This window comes from Mus caroli, unplaced genomic scaffold (assembly GCF_978045245.1).
Source record: "Mus caroli unplaced genomic scaffold, Mus_caroli_1 scaffold_15, whole genome shotgun sequence".
NCBI lineage: Eukaryota > Metazoa > Chordata > Mammalia > Rodentia > Muridae > Mus > Mus caroli.
The window spans coordinates 25,671,557-25,692,583 of NW_028227270.1; the positions used below are offsets into that span (position 1 = coordinate 25,671,557).

The 21,027-nt window shown below is 42.5% G+C and overlaps 1 protein-coding gene across 1 annotated transcript in view; it reads left to right on the plus strand.

Annotated features, from left to right (window-relative positions):
- Positions 1–21,027, plus strand: part of Iqgap2 (IQ motif containing GTPase activating protein 2) — a 259,461-nt gene that overhangs the window by 191,205 nt on the left and 47,229 nt on the right. Inside the window, exons 14-18 of the mRNA XM_021180833.3 lie at positions 6,416–6,506; positions 11,127–11,294; positions 13,070–13,212; positions 13,793–13,963; positions 20,457–20,540. Coding sequence (XP_021036492.1) covers positions 6,416–6,506; positions 11,127–11,294; positions 13,070–13,212; positions 13,793–13,963; positions 20,457–20,540 — 657 coding nt within the window. The remainder of the gene's footprint in view (positions 1–6,415; positions 6,507–11,126; positions 11,295–13,069; positions 13,213–13,792; positions 13,964–20,456; positions 20,541–21,027) is intronic.

Sequence of the window (21,027 nt, forward strand, 5' to 3'; positions counted from 1 at the left end):
ACAGAGTTCCATGGTGTGCAGACAGTGAGAGGCTTTGGAACGCACAGTCCTACATGCAATGCCTTCCTCAAGCCCTTCCCCTCAAGGCTCAGGGATCTATGCGGAAGAGAAGGCAAAAAGATTGTTAGGAGCCAAAAGGGATCGATAGCTCCATGGAAACAGTGTCTTCCGGATAAATCAGGACTGGTGCACATATGAACTCACAGAGAAGGCAGCATGCACAAGGCCTGCACAGGTTCAAACCAAGGAGGGTCCCAGAGCTGAGAGGGGAAGGGGACTGGGGCTCCCACCACTAACCCAGAAAGTTCTGCAGTTGATACCCACTGGCAAAGGAAAGAGTGGTTTCCACCAATGGAATCTCCTGGATGCCCTAGGCACATGTCAAGGTAGGCCCTATGCCCAGGAGTGGTTGGCTAACACAAAGGGAATTCAGTGGGATTTTTGCAGACTTTTTATCTCATACTGCTTTATTTGGTTTTTTTTGTTTGTTTGTTTCCTTTTTTCTGTCTTAATGGTCTTTTTGTTTGTATATTTGGGTTTCCATTTTGTTGTGCTTTTGTGGGCTTTGGTGTATGCATTTCTTGTTTTTGTTTTTATTATTTGTTTAAATAGAGAGAGAAAGGGTGTGGCGTTAGGGAGGCAGGAAGGATCTGGAAGTTGAGGAGAGGGAAAAGAGATCAAAATATAATATGAAATTTCTTTTTCAAAAATCAAAATGAAATTGTGCTTTATTTCAAATTTTAGTTCCTAGACTGATCACATAGTTATAAACTGAACTAATCACGAGAAGCAAAGACACCCTCCCTCCTCCATCTTTTATTTTGTTATTTTGTTCTTTGAGACAGAGTTTCATATAGTCTGGCTTGCCTTGAACTCAGGATGTAGTTGAGTTCCTGGGCCGCCTCCTGCTGCCTCTGGGCTGCTGGGATCTGTGGAGCTGGAGACTAAACCCAGGGCTTCTAGGACTCTACCAACGGAGTTACATCCTCAGGCCTGGCAAATATTTAAGACGTTCAAATTGTATCAGAGGGATTAGATTGTTTCTAAATTTCGCCCAAGGGTGATAGTACTTATTTATGACCCCAGCGCTTGACAGACAGGCCGTAGCAAGAGGACTGTAATGACTTGAAAGCCGGCCTTGGCCATGTTGTGAGTTCTAGCCCCGCCTCAGGAACACAGTGAAAGTCTGTCTCAGAGGGAGAAAGAAGACAGTTCTCTACCTGCCTTCCAATGCCCTGACAGCCCTTAGTGCCTGTCAGGAACTTAGTTTTATTGTTTCTTGGAAGAAGGTTCATTTGCCATTGATTAATGTGTCCTATGATAACTCTGTAGGAGGATAAGATAACAGGATAGATGCAAAAAAACAAAAAACAAAAAACCTATTTGAACTGAGCTAAATTAAAATCATAATAAAATACTGAAGAACAAGAACTCGCTTTATTCCATGAACTTTTTTTTTCTGTTTTGTTTTGAGACCAGGTTTCTCTGTGACCTGGTTGTCTTGGAACTCTTATCTATAGACCAGGCTGGCCTCCTGAGTGCTAGGATTAAAGGTGTGCACCACCATAGCCAGCCTGTTATTCCATGAATCTTGATGAATGAACAGGTCTGTAATAAGCATTTTAAGATGATAGGTAGATAGATAGATAGATAGATAGATAGATAGATAGATAGATAGGTAGAGAGAGATATCTTAACTATCATAAAGTTCCATTCGTTAGTGTTACGTGTTAGTTTCACACCTGAGACAGTTGGCTGAGGTGCCTATTTAACAGACCAGAATGGACACTGACTACCAGGCTCTCCCACCATCCCTCAGTCCCTACCTGTTATAGGTCCCTCCTGGCTGGCCTTCTACCCTAAACTTTTCCAGTCCAGGGGGCTGGGCAGCTTATCCCTTAAAAAATCCAACTATTTTTATTACATACTCTCTTTGTACCTTTAGGCCTCCTGGCTGCTTCACCTGGTTCCCCTCTTTCCCCTTTCCCCACCCATCTCACTCTCCCTACATGGTACAGCTCAGTATGGCCGTATATACTCTGGCCTTTCCCTCATATGGCCATATATACTCAGTATGGCTCTATATACTCTGGCCTCTCCCTCATATGGCCATATATACTCAGTATGGCTCTATATACTCTGGCCTCTCCCTCATATGGCCATATATACTCAGTATGGCCATATATACTCTGGCCTCTCCCTCATATGGCCATATATACTCAGTATGGCCATATATACTCTGGCCTCTCCCTCATATGGCCATATATACTCAGTATGGCCATATATACTCTGGCCTCTCCCAAATAGCTCTGAGTCTGGTTATGCTCTTCCTTATCTACAATAATCCTAGGAGCAGTCATGTCTCCTTCCCTTTTGTTTTTCTTTTTTTCATTCATTTGGTGCCAAAACCAGGAATGGCATAAGTGAGATCCCTTCTGGGGAACTGGACCATTCCAAACCAAGCTGCTGATCTGACTCTCCTAAGATGTGTACAGATCCTTGGTTATGATATATATATATATATATATATATATATATATATATATATCACATTTATATCTTAGCCTTCAGAATGTACAGTTCGCTAGTGTTAAGTACATTTAACAAAGTATTAAAAAAAATGGAAACTTGATTATAATTCATTTGCCTTGATATATTTTAAATTCCAAGGCAGGCAATTCCACCTCTAAAATGCAGCAAAGAAATCAGAAAATTCAAACTTCACATGAGACTTAAAACGAGATGAAGGGGCAACTAGGAAATAATAGAGATCTATATTAACTTTTCTCATCTTGATTAAATTTCGCCAAATCGCGTAATTTCCAAAGGTCAGATTTAAGTACTTCAACTGCATAATCTATGGTACCATAAACTAAGGTAGAATGTTCTAATACTATAGAAACAAGAAACCCAGAAAATTTACGGGGTTGGGGGTATTTCTTGAACCCAAGTTCAGGAAGTTGTGGTGTAATTTGCATGTGGCCTGGTTGCTGGTTTTATCTGCTGTTCACTTAGGCACAGCGTGGCTGTGTAGCTGAGTGGAGGCCCAGCCCTCACATCCCTGTGGAGCCCAGTGGAGGCCCAGTCCTTGCATTGCTATCCCCAATTTTCTGGTGAATGACTGAAAAAGTGATTTCATCTCACATCGGAATATTTTTTGTTTTCACTTTTGGTCTTGTGTTTAGCTTTCCTCTAGTACAACAGGGTCTGGAAGCTGTTGTCTTCAATTTGTTTGGTTTTGCAAAGTCTGGGCTTTCCTTTGGCTTCTGAGACTAATACTTTAATCTTCAGCATGGGACAGCCACCATTTTCTCATCCAGGCAACATTGTGTGCAGTCTCTCCCCTGCAGGGAAGCCACCTCTTCAGAAGATGGCTGAGATGGAAGGAACTTGTGCAGTGATAGATTTTTAAACTATTCCTGGGGAGTGTGGCATTTCTTTGGATTTGGAAACGGGAAAAAATTCCTAGGGCCAGTGAGAAGGCACAGAGGATAAAGGTACTTGCTTGCTACTCCAGCCTAGTGACCTGGGTTCAACCCTTGAAACTCAACTAAAGGTGGAAGGAGAAAACTGACTCCACACATTATCCTCTGACTCCACACATGTGCCACATATTTATACACACGCACACACACACATACACACACTAAGTAAATCATTTTTTTCTTGAATCCTGCTTTCCTGTCTCCTCTTCTTCAAGCCTCATATTCTTTCCCTGCTTTTACTTAAAGCTCTTCTGAAATTTCATTTCCTAAGCAATTACCAAGCTGCCTGCCTATGGTTCCCATGTGACAGCAGTAGCTGGTGATGACTCAGGAAACAGGCCTCATGGATATTTTAGAGTGCTAGTGTGTTCCCCCTCATAACGCCAGCGGAAACAGCCTGTGTCTGGTTTATGAGATCTCACCACGCACACTATCTCGCATGCCTCCCGAGGGAAGCCGGTGGATGTCTGTTCTCCTTCCAGACCCTTACACTTCCTGAGCCTGTAGTGATGAAGTTTACCCCAAAGGATTCCAATGCCAGAGTTGATTCTTTCTACATGCTACAGCTATGCGTTGGGTATATGCATATACATGTTGTGTTTATGTATGTGGATATCCATGTGGAGGAGGGGTGCATGTATGCAAATAGGTGTGTGTGCATAGGCATGCAAATGTATATGGAAGCCACTGGACAACCCCTGGTGTCATTCCTCCAATGCTGTCCACCCTGGTTTTTTGAGACAAGGTTTCTCATTGGTCTGGAATTTGCCAGTGATCTCCAGGGATCCTCCTGTCTCTGCCTCCCCAGGGTTGGAATTAGAATGGCATACTGCCAATCCTGGCTTGCCTGCCTGCCTGCCTTCTTTCCTTCCTTCCTTCCTTCCTTCCTTCCTTCCTTCCTTCCTTCCTTCCTTCTTTCCTTCCTTCCTTCCTTCCTTCCCTCCCTCCCTCCCTCCCTCCCTCCCTCCCTCCCTCCCTCCCTCCCTTCCTTCCTTCCTTCCTTTCTATTTTTTTTTCTAATGGGCCTCATAGATTCAAACTCAGTCCTTGGGCATCCAGCTGAGCCATCTCCACAGCTTCCCCTAGGTGTCTTGATTCCAGGTTTAGAACACAGCACTTATCCCTCCATATAAATGAGCGCTCGCAGTTTGAAAATGGCATTCCAGAGGCTAGAGAGATGGCTCAGCGGCTGAGAGCGCACACTGCTCTTACGTGCAGTGTTCACATCAGGGAGCTCACGACTGCCTATAACCAGCTCCAGGATCAAGACGCCCTCTGGATTCGAAGGGCACTTGCAACCTTGTGCGCACACAGACAGACACATGTACAAATAATTAGAATAAGGTAAATCTTTTAAAATGTGGACTTCTAAATCTTTCCTGAACGTATTTAATGTCTGCTCATAAAATTGACTTGAAGTCCCATTTAATATCTGCCAGCACTGTGCTTGTGGCAAGATCTTCAGAATTTGCCCAAACGTATGACACTAAAACAAATTCTGTGCATTTTCATTGCTGCCATCACCCCTTTCTTAAGCCATTGTTAACTACTTAGATTCTTTATGCTGCATATCAACCCTTAGTTATGGTCTCATTGCTGTGAAGAGACATCATGACCGAGACAACTCTTATACATACAGGTCAACATTTAACTGGGGCTGGCTTACAGGCTCAGAGGTTCTGTTCATTATCGGCATGGCAGGAAGCATGGCAGCATGCTGGAGGAACCAAGAGTGCTACATCTTGATTTAAAGGCAGCCAAGAGGAGACTCATTCCACACTTAGACTGAACTTGAGTATTGGAGACCTCAAAGCCCACCCCCATGGTGACACACTTCCTCCAAAAAGGCCAAACTTTCTCCAACAAGGCCATACCTCCTAATAGTACCATTCCCTGTGGGTCATGCATTCAAACACATGAGTCCTCAGGGGCCAAACCTTTTCAAACCACTATACCCTTCTTACTTACTTCTCAACCATGTGCCAGAGCTAATATCACCGTGAACAGCACTGTGTGTTCTGATTGCTTCTGGCTTCTCCAAGAGATCCTTAGCTCCCTCAGACCACTTACCATACCTTTGTTTCTGTTTTGTCTGGGTGTCTGACAAACATTGGGTATCACTGTCTCCCCCAAGTTTAAAGCATCCCCTGACACACTGGGACAGGTTGGCACTTAGTTTTCCAACCACGGTGCTGGAATGCTTAACTGCATAGCCATGGATGGCTTTTTAACAGAGGTGGCATTTGAGTTATGGGATATGGCAGGAGCCAGCTAGGTCAGAGAGCTATGGCCTGAAGGAGGTCCTAGAACAGGGACTGAGAAGCTAAAGAACCAGGTAAGGTCCCCGTCACTAGTCCTAGATCCATGGTCCTGAGAAGAGAGCCTGTGTTTCTTTCTAAGGTTAAACAGAGGAGGGATGTAGTGAGACGTCCATTCTGAAATGAGCAGGGGTTCTCTAAACTAGAGATCGACTATGATGCAGACCAAATTGGAAGCAATGAGTCTGCATAGGACAGCAGCACATCTGTCCATGAACAGCAGTGGTCCTCAGCCTTCTTAGCACTGCGACCCTTTCATACAGTCCCTCGTGTTGTGGTGACCCCCCAGCCATAACATTATTTTGTGTCTACTTTATAACTGTAATTTTGCTACTGTTATGAATCATCATGTGAATACCTGCCATGCAGAATATCTGCTATGCACGCACAACCCCAGTGGGGTCATGACCCACAGGTTGAGACCCACTGAGCTAGGGGATGGTCTGGTTGAGGATCTGTGACCTGCCTGTCACCAGCTAGTGCTGCATAGTGGAGCTACCTAGTGCTTGCTGAATAAGAAGTAGGAGGTGATGATAAAATGACTCCTGAAGAGCAGTGTTAATCGGGTTCCATCAGGATTCACCGTTCTCTGATTCTGTGCCACTGTTCCAGGATCCTAAGAATGTTTCTAAAGTTCTCTGGCTGGATGAGATACAGCAAGCCATCGATGAGGCCAATGTGGATGAGAACAGAGCAAAGCAATGTAAGTCCTCACCTTCTTTTGCTTGTCAAACCTGCCTGGCTTTGTTTTGTTTTGTTTTTTGGTTTTGTTTTTTGTTTGTTTGGTTGGTTTTTAATGTGGGTACGAACCTGAAGTCATTCACTGGAATTTCTGGAGAAATCTGAATGCTTTTCGGTTTCCAGTCTCAGATGCATATCTAAACCAACATGTCACTAGCTAGTTGCCCTGTTCCCAGTAACCAGGTGTTATCGTCAATGAAATCTGACAGTGTTGTCAAAAAAAAAAAAAAATCTAGACTGCAAAAATGTTTTGCAGACTGAAATTTTATGTTTAAGTTGAATCCTCCCCCTACCCCCATGTGTTTATAAAGAGATATAAGATATGTTCTATAGGGATGTGGTGAGGTATGGAAGAGGGGGTACCTCGGCAGGCCCATGTCAAACGTCCCATCCCCCTGAGGGACCAGCCACATGACAATATAGTATAGAGTAGACTTTATTTAGGGCATGGGGAGGGGAGTTAAGAGGGCAGTAGAGGCAGAGAGAGGCAGAGAGAGGGAGAGAGTAGAGAAGTAGAGGCCAGCCATGACCACGTGGAGAGGGGGAGCAAGACCAGGAGAGAAGCAAGAGCTCAAGAGAGAGAGGAGGAGGCAAGCAGCCCCTTTTATGGTGGGTCAGGCCTACCTGGCTGTTGCTAGGTAACTGGGGTGGAGTTTAGTCTGAATGTTAGCACCCACCCCCATTTATCCATAGAAAACTGTTTGTTCACAATAAATGTCTATTTGAATTTTTTATGCTTTCCATTGTTAGAAGTTTTTCTCAGAATCAGACCAGAAGGCGGGGAGTGGAGGGTGGGTGAGTGGGAGGAAGCAGGTAGTGGAAAGTTCAGGGTCAGACTATCACAGGGACTGGTATCGGCTCTTAATCACCAAGGGCAGATGGGGGTGGTTGTGCCTGATAGCCGACTCTGAAATAGTCTCAATCGGAGACTGATGGAGTTGGCCAGTTGTTCATGATCTTTTTATCTATGAAGCTGACTGGTGGCTATGAAATCCTCTCTTGAGCTGTATAGATGGAAGAGCTCTAAGGTCTATAAAAAGAAAGTAAGCCAGTGAAATGGTTCGGTGGGTAAAGGTGCTTACTGATGGCTAAGTGTGATAACCTAGTTTGATTCCTGGAACCCACATGGTAAAAAACAGACTCCCATAAGTTGTCTTCCATTCTCCATGTGTGTGCATGAACACACACACACACACACACACACGTAAATAAATATATGTAAGAAAAAAAAAACCTTAAGAGAAAAATCAAACTTGAATCACGAAAATAGTTCTGGCTCCCAAAGTCCCATAGTGTTGACAAATGTGCAGCCTCTGTGAATGAAAGATGGGCCCAATCTCCTTGAGACAGGGTGTCATTTCACTGCCAGAAAATAGTACTGTTAACCTGATTCTCCGAAGGACTCATAGGTGATGGGGGGTGGGCGGTACATGAAAGACATTTTTTTTAAGTGATGCTGGCTCTGAATGAACCCCAATCCCAGCAGATCCAAAATGTCACTATTTCTGCCCCAGAGCGAGGGCTTTTGAAAGTCAGGTGATTGGTTGGGTTGCTCTCTCCCAGGGGATCCAGGGAGCCTGCCCAATACATCCTATGGTCGGTTGCCCCATTCTGGAATGCCATAAGCAAGATCCCCACATAGTAATTCAAAGGGTTGAAATTTGTGTTGTGTTTTATACCTCTATTATCAAAGAAGGATCTGAGATGGCTTCTAAGTTGATACAGTAACCAGCCTCCCTAACACAAAGTTGAATGAGACTCCCAAAGGTATAAATTAGACACCTGGCATGATTAGACTCCATGCCGTCCTATCAGGTCACAGAGTGCTGTGGGAACAGCTTAGTCTTCTTCCCCAGATGTGGAGGATCTGTAAGGAACATCTGGACTTTAGGAACTTTGAAGTTGCTCCTAAGACTCTAGTACTTAAGGGGAGAAATACATTCAAGAGAGGTGTGAGAGAGTTGTTGATTTGCATATACACTACAGATCGCCATGGTCTGCCAAGGCACTTGAAAGAAATGAGATTGTGATGTAGACCCTCCACCTGTACTGCCCCCTTCCTAGAGACCCAATCAACCTAAAAGTGATGTTATCCCTTGTCCCCCTCACATGGAGCCTGTGAATGTTGGATCTGTTTTTCACATGGAGACTCCTCGTCCCTTGACTTTAGGAAAATTAGAAGTTTCTTGGTTCATGCAGTTTTGTTGCTCTCCCCTGTTCATCAGAGCTCCTTTGTACTCTCTGAGTCCTACCCCATGCTACAAGAGTTGTGATCCGTCCTATAATATGTAATGATAAGATAGGATTTTGTTTTTTACAGTGAAAGCTATCTACAGTCAGACATTAAAATAAGAGCTTCTGATTTCAATGGCAATTGTCTTACTTTAAAAACAGTCTTCCTCCTTTGCATGAAAGCCAACTCTCATTGTAGATCTGAATCAACCTAGATTGTTTAACAAAGGGCATTGGCCCATACCTGTCACCGAGGGCCAGACTGAGAAAGGAGAGGGGCTAAGGGCCTAAGTGGTTGTTTTCACTGGAGTATCTACCCCCAACATTTGAGTCCTTAGGGCAGTATTTCTCAACCTTTCACCCTGAACCACTGTACCCCAGCAGTAAATAATTTTCCCCTAACCTTTCCTCATCCTGACATTACAATACCACAGACATGTTGTATATCTGTTTGTTTATCGTGTGTCGACCCATGTTGCTTGTGTTGGGTGTCTTTCTTCCTATGAGTACATCACTTAAAGAGAGCCCACTGGTGTGTGGCTTAAGATGTGAAGCAAACTCTGTTTTGGGTTTTTTGTTGTTGTTGTTCTTTGGGTTTTGGGATTTTTTGTTTTTGGGTTTGGTTTGGTTTGGTTTTTTGGTCCTAAGAGGTTTATAGGAGATTTTAACATTTTTCAACAGAAATGTATTTGACTTTTGGAAGGTCAGTTTTCTGACGTCTTCTACTATCTCTGACTTAACCACAAGTCCCAGAGAAAGCACCAAAGTCATCAGAATGGATGTTATGCATCCCTGGGCATTGGAACTGCTCTGATGTCCTCCCTGGGGACCTCTGGGACAGACACTGGAGCCAACCTGTCCTTCCCATAGACAGAATTCTAAAGGCCTTGATTGTTTCTAGCAGAAGCCACAAATTCCACAGTTTGGCTGTCACACTGGCATGCAGGTGTGAGCAGGAAGTGATGCCAAATACCTAAGGACTTGCTAAAGCAAATCAACCCAGTATCCTGCTCCAAATGAACCCAGAAGACTGCACCAAACTATTACTTAGTTTGCTCAGTACAACTCAACAAGCATTGAGCACCTACTGTGTACCACAGAGTATGAGTAAAATGAGGGTCAATAGGGCCTCACCTGTTGGTTGGGACTTTTCAGAGGCAGGTTTTAGATCTTCACAGGAAACAGTTCCAACTGGTACTGGAAATGCACCAGTGTGCCAGCTCTTTGCCCATCCATATTCAGTTGCAGGAAACAGTTCTGTATTTTGCACCTATAGCATACGTATGATATAGGTACATACATCTTTAAAGGAAAAATAGCTTAGCATGTTAATTCAATGCAACCATCCCGTGTGGTTCATCTTTGAGGAAGTCTGTGTCACTTGCTTGTTCCTCCTACTCCCCTGAGACCACAGACTTCTCAGGTGGCAGCTCTTCATCCTGCACAGCGTTTCTAGGAAAGAGCAAGTGACAGCTGAGGTTCAGCACTGTTCACTTCCTCAGCACAAGAGCAAAGGCTCGCTGCTGTCAGTACTTGTCATGCAGTAGCCAGCATCGTCTGCTGGAGAAGTTCCCTGATTCTGTTTGGGAGCATCCCTGGACTCACAGGGCTTTCACTCCAAGCTGGCAACAAAAGTCAACATGGGCTTCTTATGCCTTCAGCTGCATCTGTGTGTAGTATTACCCGTAATATTAAACGTGTATAAACATAATTTGATGGCAACCATATATTCAATTCTAGTTTTATTCTGACCAAAAGCAACTTAAGGGAAGGCAAACTTTATTTGGCTACTATACCTAGGTCACAATTTATCACTGACAAAGGGCAGGGCAGGAACCTGGAAGCTGGGACCATGGATGAACTCTGCTTGCTGGCTTGTTTTTTAGCTGTTTAGTGAGATTTCTTACACAGCCCAGAACTACCAACCTAAGGATGGTGCCAACCACAATGTGCCATGTGTTCCTGCATCAATTAATAATCAAGACAATTTTCCCAGAGATGCCCACAGACCAGTGTGAACTTCACAGTTCTTCAATCAGGGTTTCCCTGCCATCCACGCTCAACAAATTATATCCCAGCAAGCCCCACCCAGTTAGCATACCTACACAAGCCTAACCAGAGAATGTCAGGAGTGGAACATGCCACGCTTCCATAGAACCTTCTTCTCACAGCCCAAACTGATAGGTGAATTAGTAGTGATTGGCCCGGTGTACATGGTCAGACTGTCAGAAGGAGAAAAGGTTTAATAGCAAAATACCAATGCATTCCTAGAAGGTTGACTTCCGTAGTTATAGACCTTATGTAAGTACAAGTTATGACTAACTGAAACTCTGCTTTTCTCATTACTCAGGGGTTACACTGGTTGTCAACGTGAATGAGTGTTTGGATAGAAAACAATCAGATCACATCTTGACTGCACTCAAGTCTTCTTCTAGCAATATCCATAACATACTCCCAGAATGTGCCAACAAGTACTTTGATACCCTTGTGAAGGCGAAAGAGTCAAAGACTGACAATGGTGAGCCTCCCCCGTGACTTAGCACAGGCGTGTCGCTTCAAATACTGTGGTTTCTATAGCATTGTGGTTTCTTTCATTTTGAAACAATTGCTGCTTTCACGTCAATATTTCTGAAATGTTTAGCATCAATGGCAAAGGAACTGTTTTTTTAGGTTCTTTTTTAAAGCTGCAGTTACCTCAGCAATAATGCATTAGATGTCACATCATAGAACTAAGATTTTTATAAGGTCTTTATACTAATAATTGCCATCATTTTACCATTTTGAGACAAATGATATGTAACTATACAATGTTAAATAGCTATGAAGCAGGAATATGTAAGTAAAATGTGACAGATTCTGTATACTGCCATACTAGTGGCCACCAAAGGGATAAAGAAGACACATGCTATGACATGGATGACCGTGAAAAGAGTAAAGGAGATGGATAGAGACAGTAGAGCCTGACAAGATGACTTCGTGGTGCAAGTCTGATGACCTAAATGCTATGCTTAGAACCCATGGTAGGAGGAAGAAATGGACGCCAAAGAGTTGTCCACTGCTTTCCGTGCATCCGTCATGGTATGCGTGTGCTGGCACACACACACACACACATACACACATGCACATTCTCACACGCACACATACACACACACACACTTAATTCAAAACAAAAGACCAACATCTGTACAACTGCCCATTAAAAGAGAAAGCTGTCACTTTTTTGTACACTGACAAATTGAACACTTGAGTATTTAAAACCAAAAAGAATGAGCACACACTTATATGACTTGGTTGTTCCATTCAATTATTTGGATGTATTGAAACATTTTATGAAGACCGTCACTCAAACTTTGATTTACCTGGAAAGATGGTGAGTCTGGTGGTCACTTAGCCGAAGTTGACTTAGTTTAGTCAGAACTTTTCAGTGGCTAGGGTAGGTCTTAGGTCTCTAGTTTGGGTCAGAAATAAAGGCTAATGAACAAAAATAAGGATATCTAAAAATACTATAAGGTGTGGCCCATAGATTCGTGAGGAAGAAACATTCTTTTCCACCAATGTAAGCCACGACTGCCACAGACTTTTATAGCCTGTCCCCACCTACCCAAGCCATGTCCTTTCAGCCATTTTTTTTCTCTTTTTGTGTGGATACAGAGAGCATCCTGAGTCAAATCAGGAACTGTCTTCTCCACTTCCAGTGGCCTTCATGTTGCTGCACGGCTTTTATTTTGTCATTTGAATAAACTTGTCCCCAGAAGTGATTCATCTCTGCCTAAAATCTAGATCCTGGTCCTTGTAAATCCATTCTCATCAGAGAACATTCTGGATTGCTTTATCAGCAAATATAATTCTGCTCATTGATCTCCCCTATCTGCTCGGGAGGGGTCAGCATTACTGGTAACATGCATTACACATACGCTTTTGATTCAAGCTTTCCCTATGAAAGAATTGGAGTCCAGAGTCAGTGTTAGACTTTTCTCTCTCCCCCACTTGGGGGTGGGGTTAGTAAGGAGCTGCCATTGAATACTCAAAATCTTTCATTTTACTATGTCACGTCCAGTGACTGTAACATAGAGCAACTGAACACTTAGTTTAAAATGGTTTTGCCAGATTATTGTATATACTGGAACCTCTCTCTAGTTTACCAGACTTGACTTACCCATACTCACTATCTCCTCCCACTCCCCATCCCTTTCTAAGCAGAGTCCTCGTAAACTAGTGTATTGCTGAGCTTGTTGATAGGAAAGCCTAAGAGCTCTGTTCCTTAATAGACATTAACAGACTCTTCTTCCTTAGAGTCCAGTGAAGGTTCATGGGTCACACTCAATGTGCAAGAGAAATATAACTACTATTACAACACGGATTCCAAAGAAGGCTCTTGGGTTCCACCTGAATTGTGCTTGTCTAAAGAATCATGGCTCACGGGAGAGGAAATTGAGGTAAGAGTTGGAGTTAGGTGGAAAACTGCACTGTGTCACGAGGCATGTGATAGCTGGTCTGCTCTTCGTCGTGGAAGTGATGGGAGAGACTAATCAACTTGAATAGTGTGTAGGAATAAACTTCTTGAACTGGATTTGAATATGCTGGCTTGCTAAATAAAAACAGTTCCATGTCCTGGCACAGCCAAACCAAAAAGAACAAGGGAAAAACACTAGGACTTCATGGGTACTAGCACTTACCCCCTCCTCTCCCCACTCCCGTGACCCAGAAGCCTGAGAGAGTTGGAGGCGAGGCCCATTCTTATAGTAGTGAGCCTTGACCCTTGTACAGTTTGTGATTCAGTTCAGCATCACGTGAGATCATTCCCTACCTTTGTATACCACTGCCATCAAGATCAGAGGATTCAAAATTCTTAAAATACTAAGCCAGCTCAACCCTTGGCTGCTGTTAAATAGTCTATAAACCAGGCCTGAAAGAGCTGTCCCTTTCATTTCCTAAAAGCCATCATTTCCAGAAGCTATTCTCTATGCTCCTTTCACCCGATGTGGGAGAGTAACCTTAAGATGTCTCTCTCACCAGGACATTGTGGAGGAGGTCACATCAAATTACATCCGTGAGAAGCTGTGGTCTGCTTCAGAAGACTTGCTTGTCCGCTTCGAGGCCACAACCTCAGGACCTGCCCTTAGGGAGGAGTTTGAAGCGAGGAAAGCATTCTTATATGAACAAACAGAGAGCGTGGTCAAAATCCAGGTACGGGAATCGCCTACCACAGTTACGGAAAGTTGTCCTGTCGTTAGGAAAATACTTTCTTGGAAGACAGCACCATCAACTACCAGCATTCTGATAATGCCAGTGAGGGCTCCTCCCTGCCCTTTTTTTTGGAAGCCTTTAAAATGGGGACTGCCTTAGTAATAATGTGTTTTAACTGTGGCCCCCAGAAGAGTGTTAGGGCTTGCTCAAATCTACCTGCCATCAGTATGGTTGGAACGGAATGGATACCTCAGATTGGGGTTGAAATTGTGCTTCTCCAAACAGCAGCTTCTCCACATGTCCATCTTCTGCTGAACTTGGAGTTTTAAGAGTTAGCAGATGGTCATTAATGTCTAGCTTCTTCTAGCCTGAGCCAATGGAAGAACAGATAAGCTAGCGCACATTTAACCTCTCCAGGGGGTGGTCTTTGTGTAATGGTCACTCTTTGTTTAGACCTAGGAGAAAAATCGACAGCACCCACTCTTTAAAGACTGTGAGACAACAAAAATGCATGAGCTAAGATTTCCCACAGGAAGGCAAAGAACTCGGCAGAGTTAGATGGCTCTTCTGTGTTCGTGCTTCACCCTCTACCAGCCAGGATGCTAGCTTCCCCAGGTCTATGTGTATGTCCTTTTCTCCAGAGGCTAACATAAGCATGTCAGTGATTGGCTGAGCTTGAAGGCCTTTGCTTTAGCTGGTATCTGAAGTTTCCCAAACTGAAGGTTTGGTGGTAGAGTTTCTCTTTCATAACTATTGATGAACTTCTGTGCCTTGCTTTTATGTTATTTGGGACTGAGGATAACTTAGTGTTCTTGTATCTTTCATATATGTTGGAGTACTTTATTTGCTCAAAATGTCAGCAGGACTTAAATGGCTTTTTTTTTTTTTAAGAAATCTCTGTTGTAGACCTGACACTTAGCTTTTTCTATGTGAGCCAATGAGTTTCTAATTCAAAATCTGTCTAGATAATCTGTTGAAAACATAGCCTAAAAATAGAATCACCTACACCCCTAAAAGCTAACTCTAATTAGGTACAAAATTCAAAATATCAACCAGTGTGATACAATTTGGACCAGCCCTGTGCTCTCCAGTCTTGATACAATGTTGCAATTGGGACTCTGCCTGAAGAGCCCCCCACCCCCCACCCCCTTAGAGATTGATTGACCTTTGTAGTGGAACCCAGTACGGTAGTTACTAGAGTGCTGCAAAAGGACTGAAATGATCACGTGGGGCCTTACTCCTCTGCCTCAGCCGTAGTTTAGGATTGTCACTAAACTCACAACTCCTCCATCTTGCCTTCTTTCTTTCCATCTGATGAATTTCCAGCATCAATCCCATGATGTCTAACAATGAGGTAATTACACTGATGCAGCCCAGAAGGGAATCCACTGACCCATAAAACCAAATGACCAGGAGGCAGAAAGCATCATGTTAACCTAATTTCTCAGCAAAGTTGCTAATAGATGTCTCATTAAAGAAATACTGGAAGGTTTCCACCTAGATAAAACAATTCACACTTTCTAGACAGGTGACTGGCCCAGACATCTAGTCTTAAAATTTTTGAAGGAGAATACAGAACCAAATCTTCTTGGCCCAAGCCAGCCAGATCCAAGCTATATTTGGAGTTCATCAGAAGGTGTCCAATCAACACCTTTGGAGGGAAGCCACTGTTCCCAGTGATGGCAGTTGGACCCACTGCCTTGTGTATGCTCTGCACTACACCCCCAATAAATCATCCAGTCTTAGAACAATTAGAAGTCTCTAACAGAATTGTTGAGGGCTGAGTGTATGGCTCAGTGGTAGAGTGTTTACTGGCATTCCTGAAGCTCTGGTTCCAGTTCCCAACACCAAAAAAAAAAAAAAAGTAAGCCAGAAAAAGTCATCATAAGCAAAGGAAATTTTATTTACATCAAATATATATATATATTTTATAAAATGTAAGTGAAGTAAACATTCATATTTTTCAAGAAAATTTATATTGTAATTCCCAAGGAATTTAATAATGAAGCAATGTATGTATGGCGGAGTAGGGCAAATGGATCAGTAACAACCATGGCAAGTAAAGGAAACTGTGACGTCATCAAGTGTAAATGATTGAAAGTTCAGAGTGAAAGATAGACGTTGAGAAGTATTCAAACAGGCCTGGAGTTGGGAGGAAATTAGCAGAAAACCAAGAGAAAGAGGAACTGCCTAAAGACACATTTCATCACGTAAAAATCCTGATGCCCGGCAGGACTGTGAGGCTTGGACTGCATAGTTCCCACTGAAGACGTCCCCTGGTATGCTGCTCTCAAGTGCTCAGTGTTTGGTCCCTGATGAGGTGGGAGAGGTGACTCAGAGGGCACGTGGTGGGGATCCAGTAGTAAGATCGCTGGTGTTTCTGTGGGAAGAGATAAAAAGAAAGAAAAATTATCCAACAGGACAAACATATAACTACAGTGGAAAGCTTTTCCCCTCACTAATGAAAACTGGATTACGTCTCTTAGGAAAGGATGAGTGGGCTGGAGAGATAGCTTATCAGTTAAGAGCACTACTGCTCTTCCAGAGGGCTCTGGTTGGATCCCAGGATCCATGTCATATGGTTCACATCTGTCTATAACTACAACTCCAGGAGACCCAACACCTTGTTTAGGCCTCTACAGATATTCGTACAGATGTGACATGCACAGAAGTAAAACATAAATTTAAATCTCGGCCCTAGGAGTTACTTACTGAACTTTAAGCGAGGAAGGCCACAAGCATTCAAGCCAAAAGAAGAAATGGCTTGTGTGAAGCAACTTCAGAGCCTGAGGGATGCAAAGTAGGGGAGTCCCCTTAGGGGCATCCCTGGTGCTGACCTAATAGACTTAGTCTTGTGCGTTTGCCAGACATTAGAAAGAAGGGAAGGAATTGTTCAGAGTTTCCTACCTCCCCTGTACAACAATGGCATTAGCATCATGATTAGAGTTTGGGGTACCCGTTATCAAGCGGGGCAGCTGGTTCAGCACCTCTGGTTTTCTGGAGATTAACATTGAAGATATATAAAGAAGAGGAGTAGTCACCAGTATTTCAACATCACACAGTAAATATATTTATAGCACCAGAAAACAGAATAAGGTGGCTACAGTAACTTTCCTGCAAGTTCCCATAGCAGCTAAGAAAACGGTTTTACTATAAAAAGCTGTTTCTAACTGGCTTTCTGATTTAAACTTTTGTCTCCTTTTACATCATAACAGCTTCTTTGCTCCACTGTTAGACCCATGCTTGTTTATTGGAAGATCTTGCAGTTTATGAGGTGGACAGAGGCAAACATACTGGATAGAAAACTTCAAAGCTGAGAGAGAAAAATGGAGAATTTTGACAAATTAAATATAAAGCTTATATAGCTTAAGGGTCTATAGTTTGCCAAAGAATGACACCCCAGACTCAAAATAGTTGGTAAACGCAAAGAGTATTTTATTCTACAGAAGTCCAGCATGTTGGGGGTCTCCCAATTACCAAGATAGACACAGCCAAGTGAGCTCTCAGGCTGGTGACCTTTGTCTTACTCCCATCTCTAGGGACATTCCATTACCATGGTGTGGGGGCTGGAAACTGTTGCTGGGGAGGTCTGGAAACTGTTGTTGAGGAAGTCTAGAAACTGCTGCAGACCCATTGTCCTGGCCCCAGGACAATGGCAGCTTCTGAGGCCTGGACTTACCTGGACTTGTCTCATTCTTGAAAACAAGGAGTTAGGCCTCGTCTCCTGAACTGCCAATCTGAAGCCTGTCGTGGAGTCAGCTTAGCCTTCTCGATAGTATTTCTGCTCCCGTAAAGATAAAATATCCACTAACTCAGTCACCTTTGTGTAGAAGGTAGCAATGAATATTTCTAACAGAAAGACTCTGAGGAGGTCTAGTGTATGTATGTGTGTGTATTACATATACATAATATATATATATAAACACACACACACACATATATATATTCACATAATTGTACCTGCACGACCCACCAAACATATGAACTGTTGAGAGCTTTCTTGGCTTTTGACAGCCACACTCTTGTGGAGTCCCAGTGATTGGCACGGTTGGAAACACTTCCCTGTCTCCATCATGTTGATGATCCATTTTTGTGAATACTTGCTGATGACATCCGACAGCAGTTTCTCCTCTCATCTCAGAAATGCCTCCCTGCCGCAGTCCCATGGCAGCATTTCTAAATGCTGATTCACGTGATTAAGAATCCTTTAGCTGTGGCTGTTTACATCTTTACTGCTCACAGTGTGAGCCACGTTCCAGCATGCGCATTGCAGGAAGCATCAGTGATACAGAACCCCAAGCCTCCGTGGTCCTGTTGAATCCCAACCTGCCTGTGCTAATAAATTCCTCAGGTCCTGTCTTCTTACACAGAAACTCATCTTTACCAACCAATATTATGAAGTCATTTGAAAATTTCTAAACCCATTTTTCAATATTTTTAACAATTGTGTTAAACTCTTAGGTGTGTTTGGTTTTATTTCTTTAAATTTTGGTTTGTTTTGTTTTGGTGTGTGTGTTCATGTTTTGGGGGTCTTTTTTTCTTTAGTTTTTTTGGAGGGTTTGTAACTAAAATTATTGAGCCACCAAGTGGGTGCTGGGAACCAAATCTGGGTCCCCTGGAAGAACAGCCAGTACTCTTATCTCCTGAATCATTTCTCTAGCGTGGATTTTTTTTTTAAGTGTGGATTTTAAAAAATTTTTGGTTTTTTTTGGGGGGGTGTCTTTTGAGTTTGACATCTTTATAATGATGCCTTTTAATCTATCCCAAAATATAGTATATAATTTGAAGTCTTTTATTTCTTTTTTAGTTGACCCATGTGTATTTAAGACTTAGCTAATGTGAATAACATCTTTAATATGTTTTTATTTTTGACATACAGAAAAACATTCAACCTTTTAACTAGTCAATTGATTCCCTTGTGCAATAACCACTTTTAGTTTTTTTGAGACAAGGTTTCTCTGTGTAGCCCTAGCTGTCCTGGACCATACTCTGTAGACTGTGATGGCTTCAAACTCAGAGATCCACCTGCCTCTGCCTTTCGAGTGTTAGGATTAAAAGCGTGTGCCACCACCACCTGAAATAAATAACTATTTTTCATATTTCTCATTTTTTTAAAATAAAAAAACCCTCTTGAATCTGGGCATAGTGGCACATACCTGCAATCCGAGGGCTTGGGAGACTGAGAATTGTGAATACGGGGCTAGCTTGAGTCACATAATTTGTTTATCTTGTCCTTAAACAAATAAAAGGTCATTAACTCTGATAAAAATAAGTTCATCTGACCTTAATAATATAAAAATGGGTCACCAAGATGGCTCAGTGGATAAAGATGCTTGTTGCTAGGACCCATCTAGTAGAAGAAAAAAACTGACTCCTACAAGTTATGTGTACACACACACACACACAAATAGCTATATAAATATACAAATAGTAATATGAAAAATTATAAAATTTTAGGGACTTTAAAATTACTTAGGTTTGACTTCCGTTACTTGGGAAATAGAATATATATTTTCCCTGTTTCTTATGTATAAGGTTGTTTTCTGAAAAAAAAAAATGGTGACAGCCTAATGCCTCTCTGTAGGGAGATTGCTACGTTATAGTCAGTCTATACTTTCTAAGGCAGCTGAGTTACCAGAGGTTTTATCTATACAGAAGCAGAATGCTATGTGCCTTACCTTTAATTTGTCAGAACTCTTTCTCTTTCAGCCTGGTCTGAGTCTATTAGTGTAGATACTTCATGTGTGTGCTAACCAGAGACTTCCGTGTAACTTAGAGGAGGAGGTAAACCCTGGGGCATTACTGGGTCTCTTCTTATCAAAAGGAAGAAAATGATATATCCATCATATACACTTTATATTTTAATGCATAATGATATGCGTATGGGTAGACACGTTGTACATATTTAGAAATGTGCATGCTAAAAACATTAATAGCTCATTCTGGAGAGAAACTAGTGGAAATAGTGACAGATACATAGATACGTCTAATTTTATGTGGGAACATAGGAAATGATAAATGGTCAATTATAGACACATCGTATAACATCTTTGTAGAATGTAGAATATAATGTAAATACAGTAATCTCTAAAGAGTCGGAGTCCCAACTGAGTGAAGTGCCTTCCTAGAGTGCTATAGGGCACTTGGTACTGTAAAGATAATCACATATCAATCGCTGCTCTCAAGCATTTTATATGGTGACCAAACAGTACTGTTAATAGAATCCAGTTAATACTATAAGAAGGATTCCTTTTAGTGTTTGCTTTTGTCATGCAGAGTCTTGGTAAAATTAAGCTCTCAAGTAGAAAACTGGGTGCTAACCTGGTCATTGGGTTCCATTTCTGCCTGTTCCCACTCTGGCCCTGTTTCATGCATAAGCTGGTGACCTCTGCCCCAGTCAAGTGTCCCAACCCGGTGCCTCCTGAGATGTGTTCTGTGCTTGTAGCTTCCAAAACTTACCTGTCAGTCACTCTTAACCTACTCTTTCCCTCAGGCTTTCTGGAAGGGGTTCAAACAACGCCAGGAATATCTGCACAGACAACAAGTGTTTGCTGGTAACGTTGATTCTATTGTGAAGGTAAATATCGCTTTCCACCATATCGAATGCTTGTCTTACACATTCCCTCGTACTTTGTCCTGGGTCTAGAAGGCAAGCTGTTAACCTTGTGAGCCTTGCAAGTCAGTCCTGGGACTGGAGCATCTACAATCGAGTTGATGTACCACTAGGATGGTCTCATATCTCACGTCCTTTATGTAGTTATAAGAATCAAATGTGAAAGTATTTTTGTATGCAGATCTTTGTCTGGAAATTTCAAATTGATTTTTAAAGCTAGGATTCTCTCTCTTCTCTACCCAGTCTGGTCTCATGTTCCTCTGATTGCATTTGCTAATAATACTTAGAATATTCAAGCATACCAGCAGAAAAGTTTAGGTGTTAGGCAGATGCAAAGCCTGTGACCGGTGAATGAATAGCTCTGAACTACAGAAGGAAAAGGTAGTGTGGAAGCTACTCTTAGTTAAAAGCAAAGGGACTGAACAAAAAAAAAGAAAGAAAGAAAAAGAAA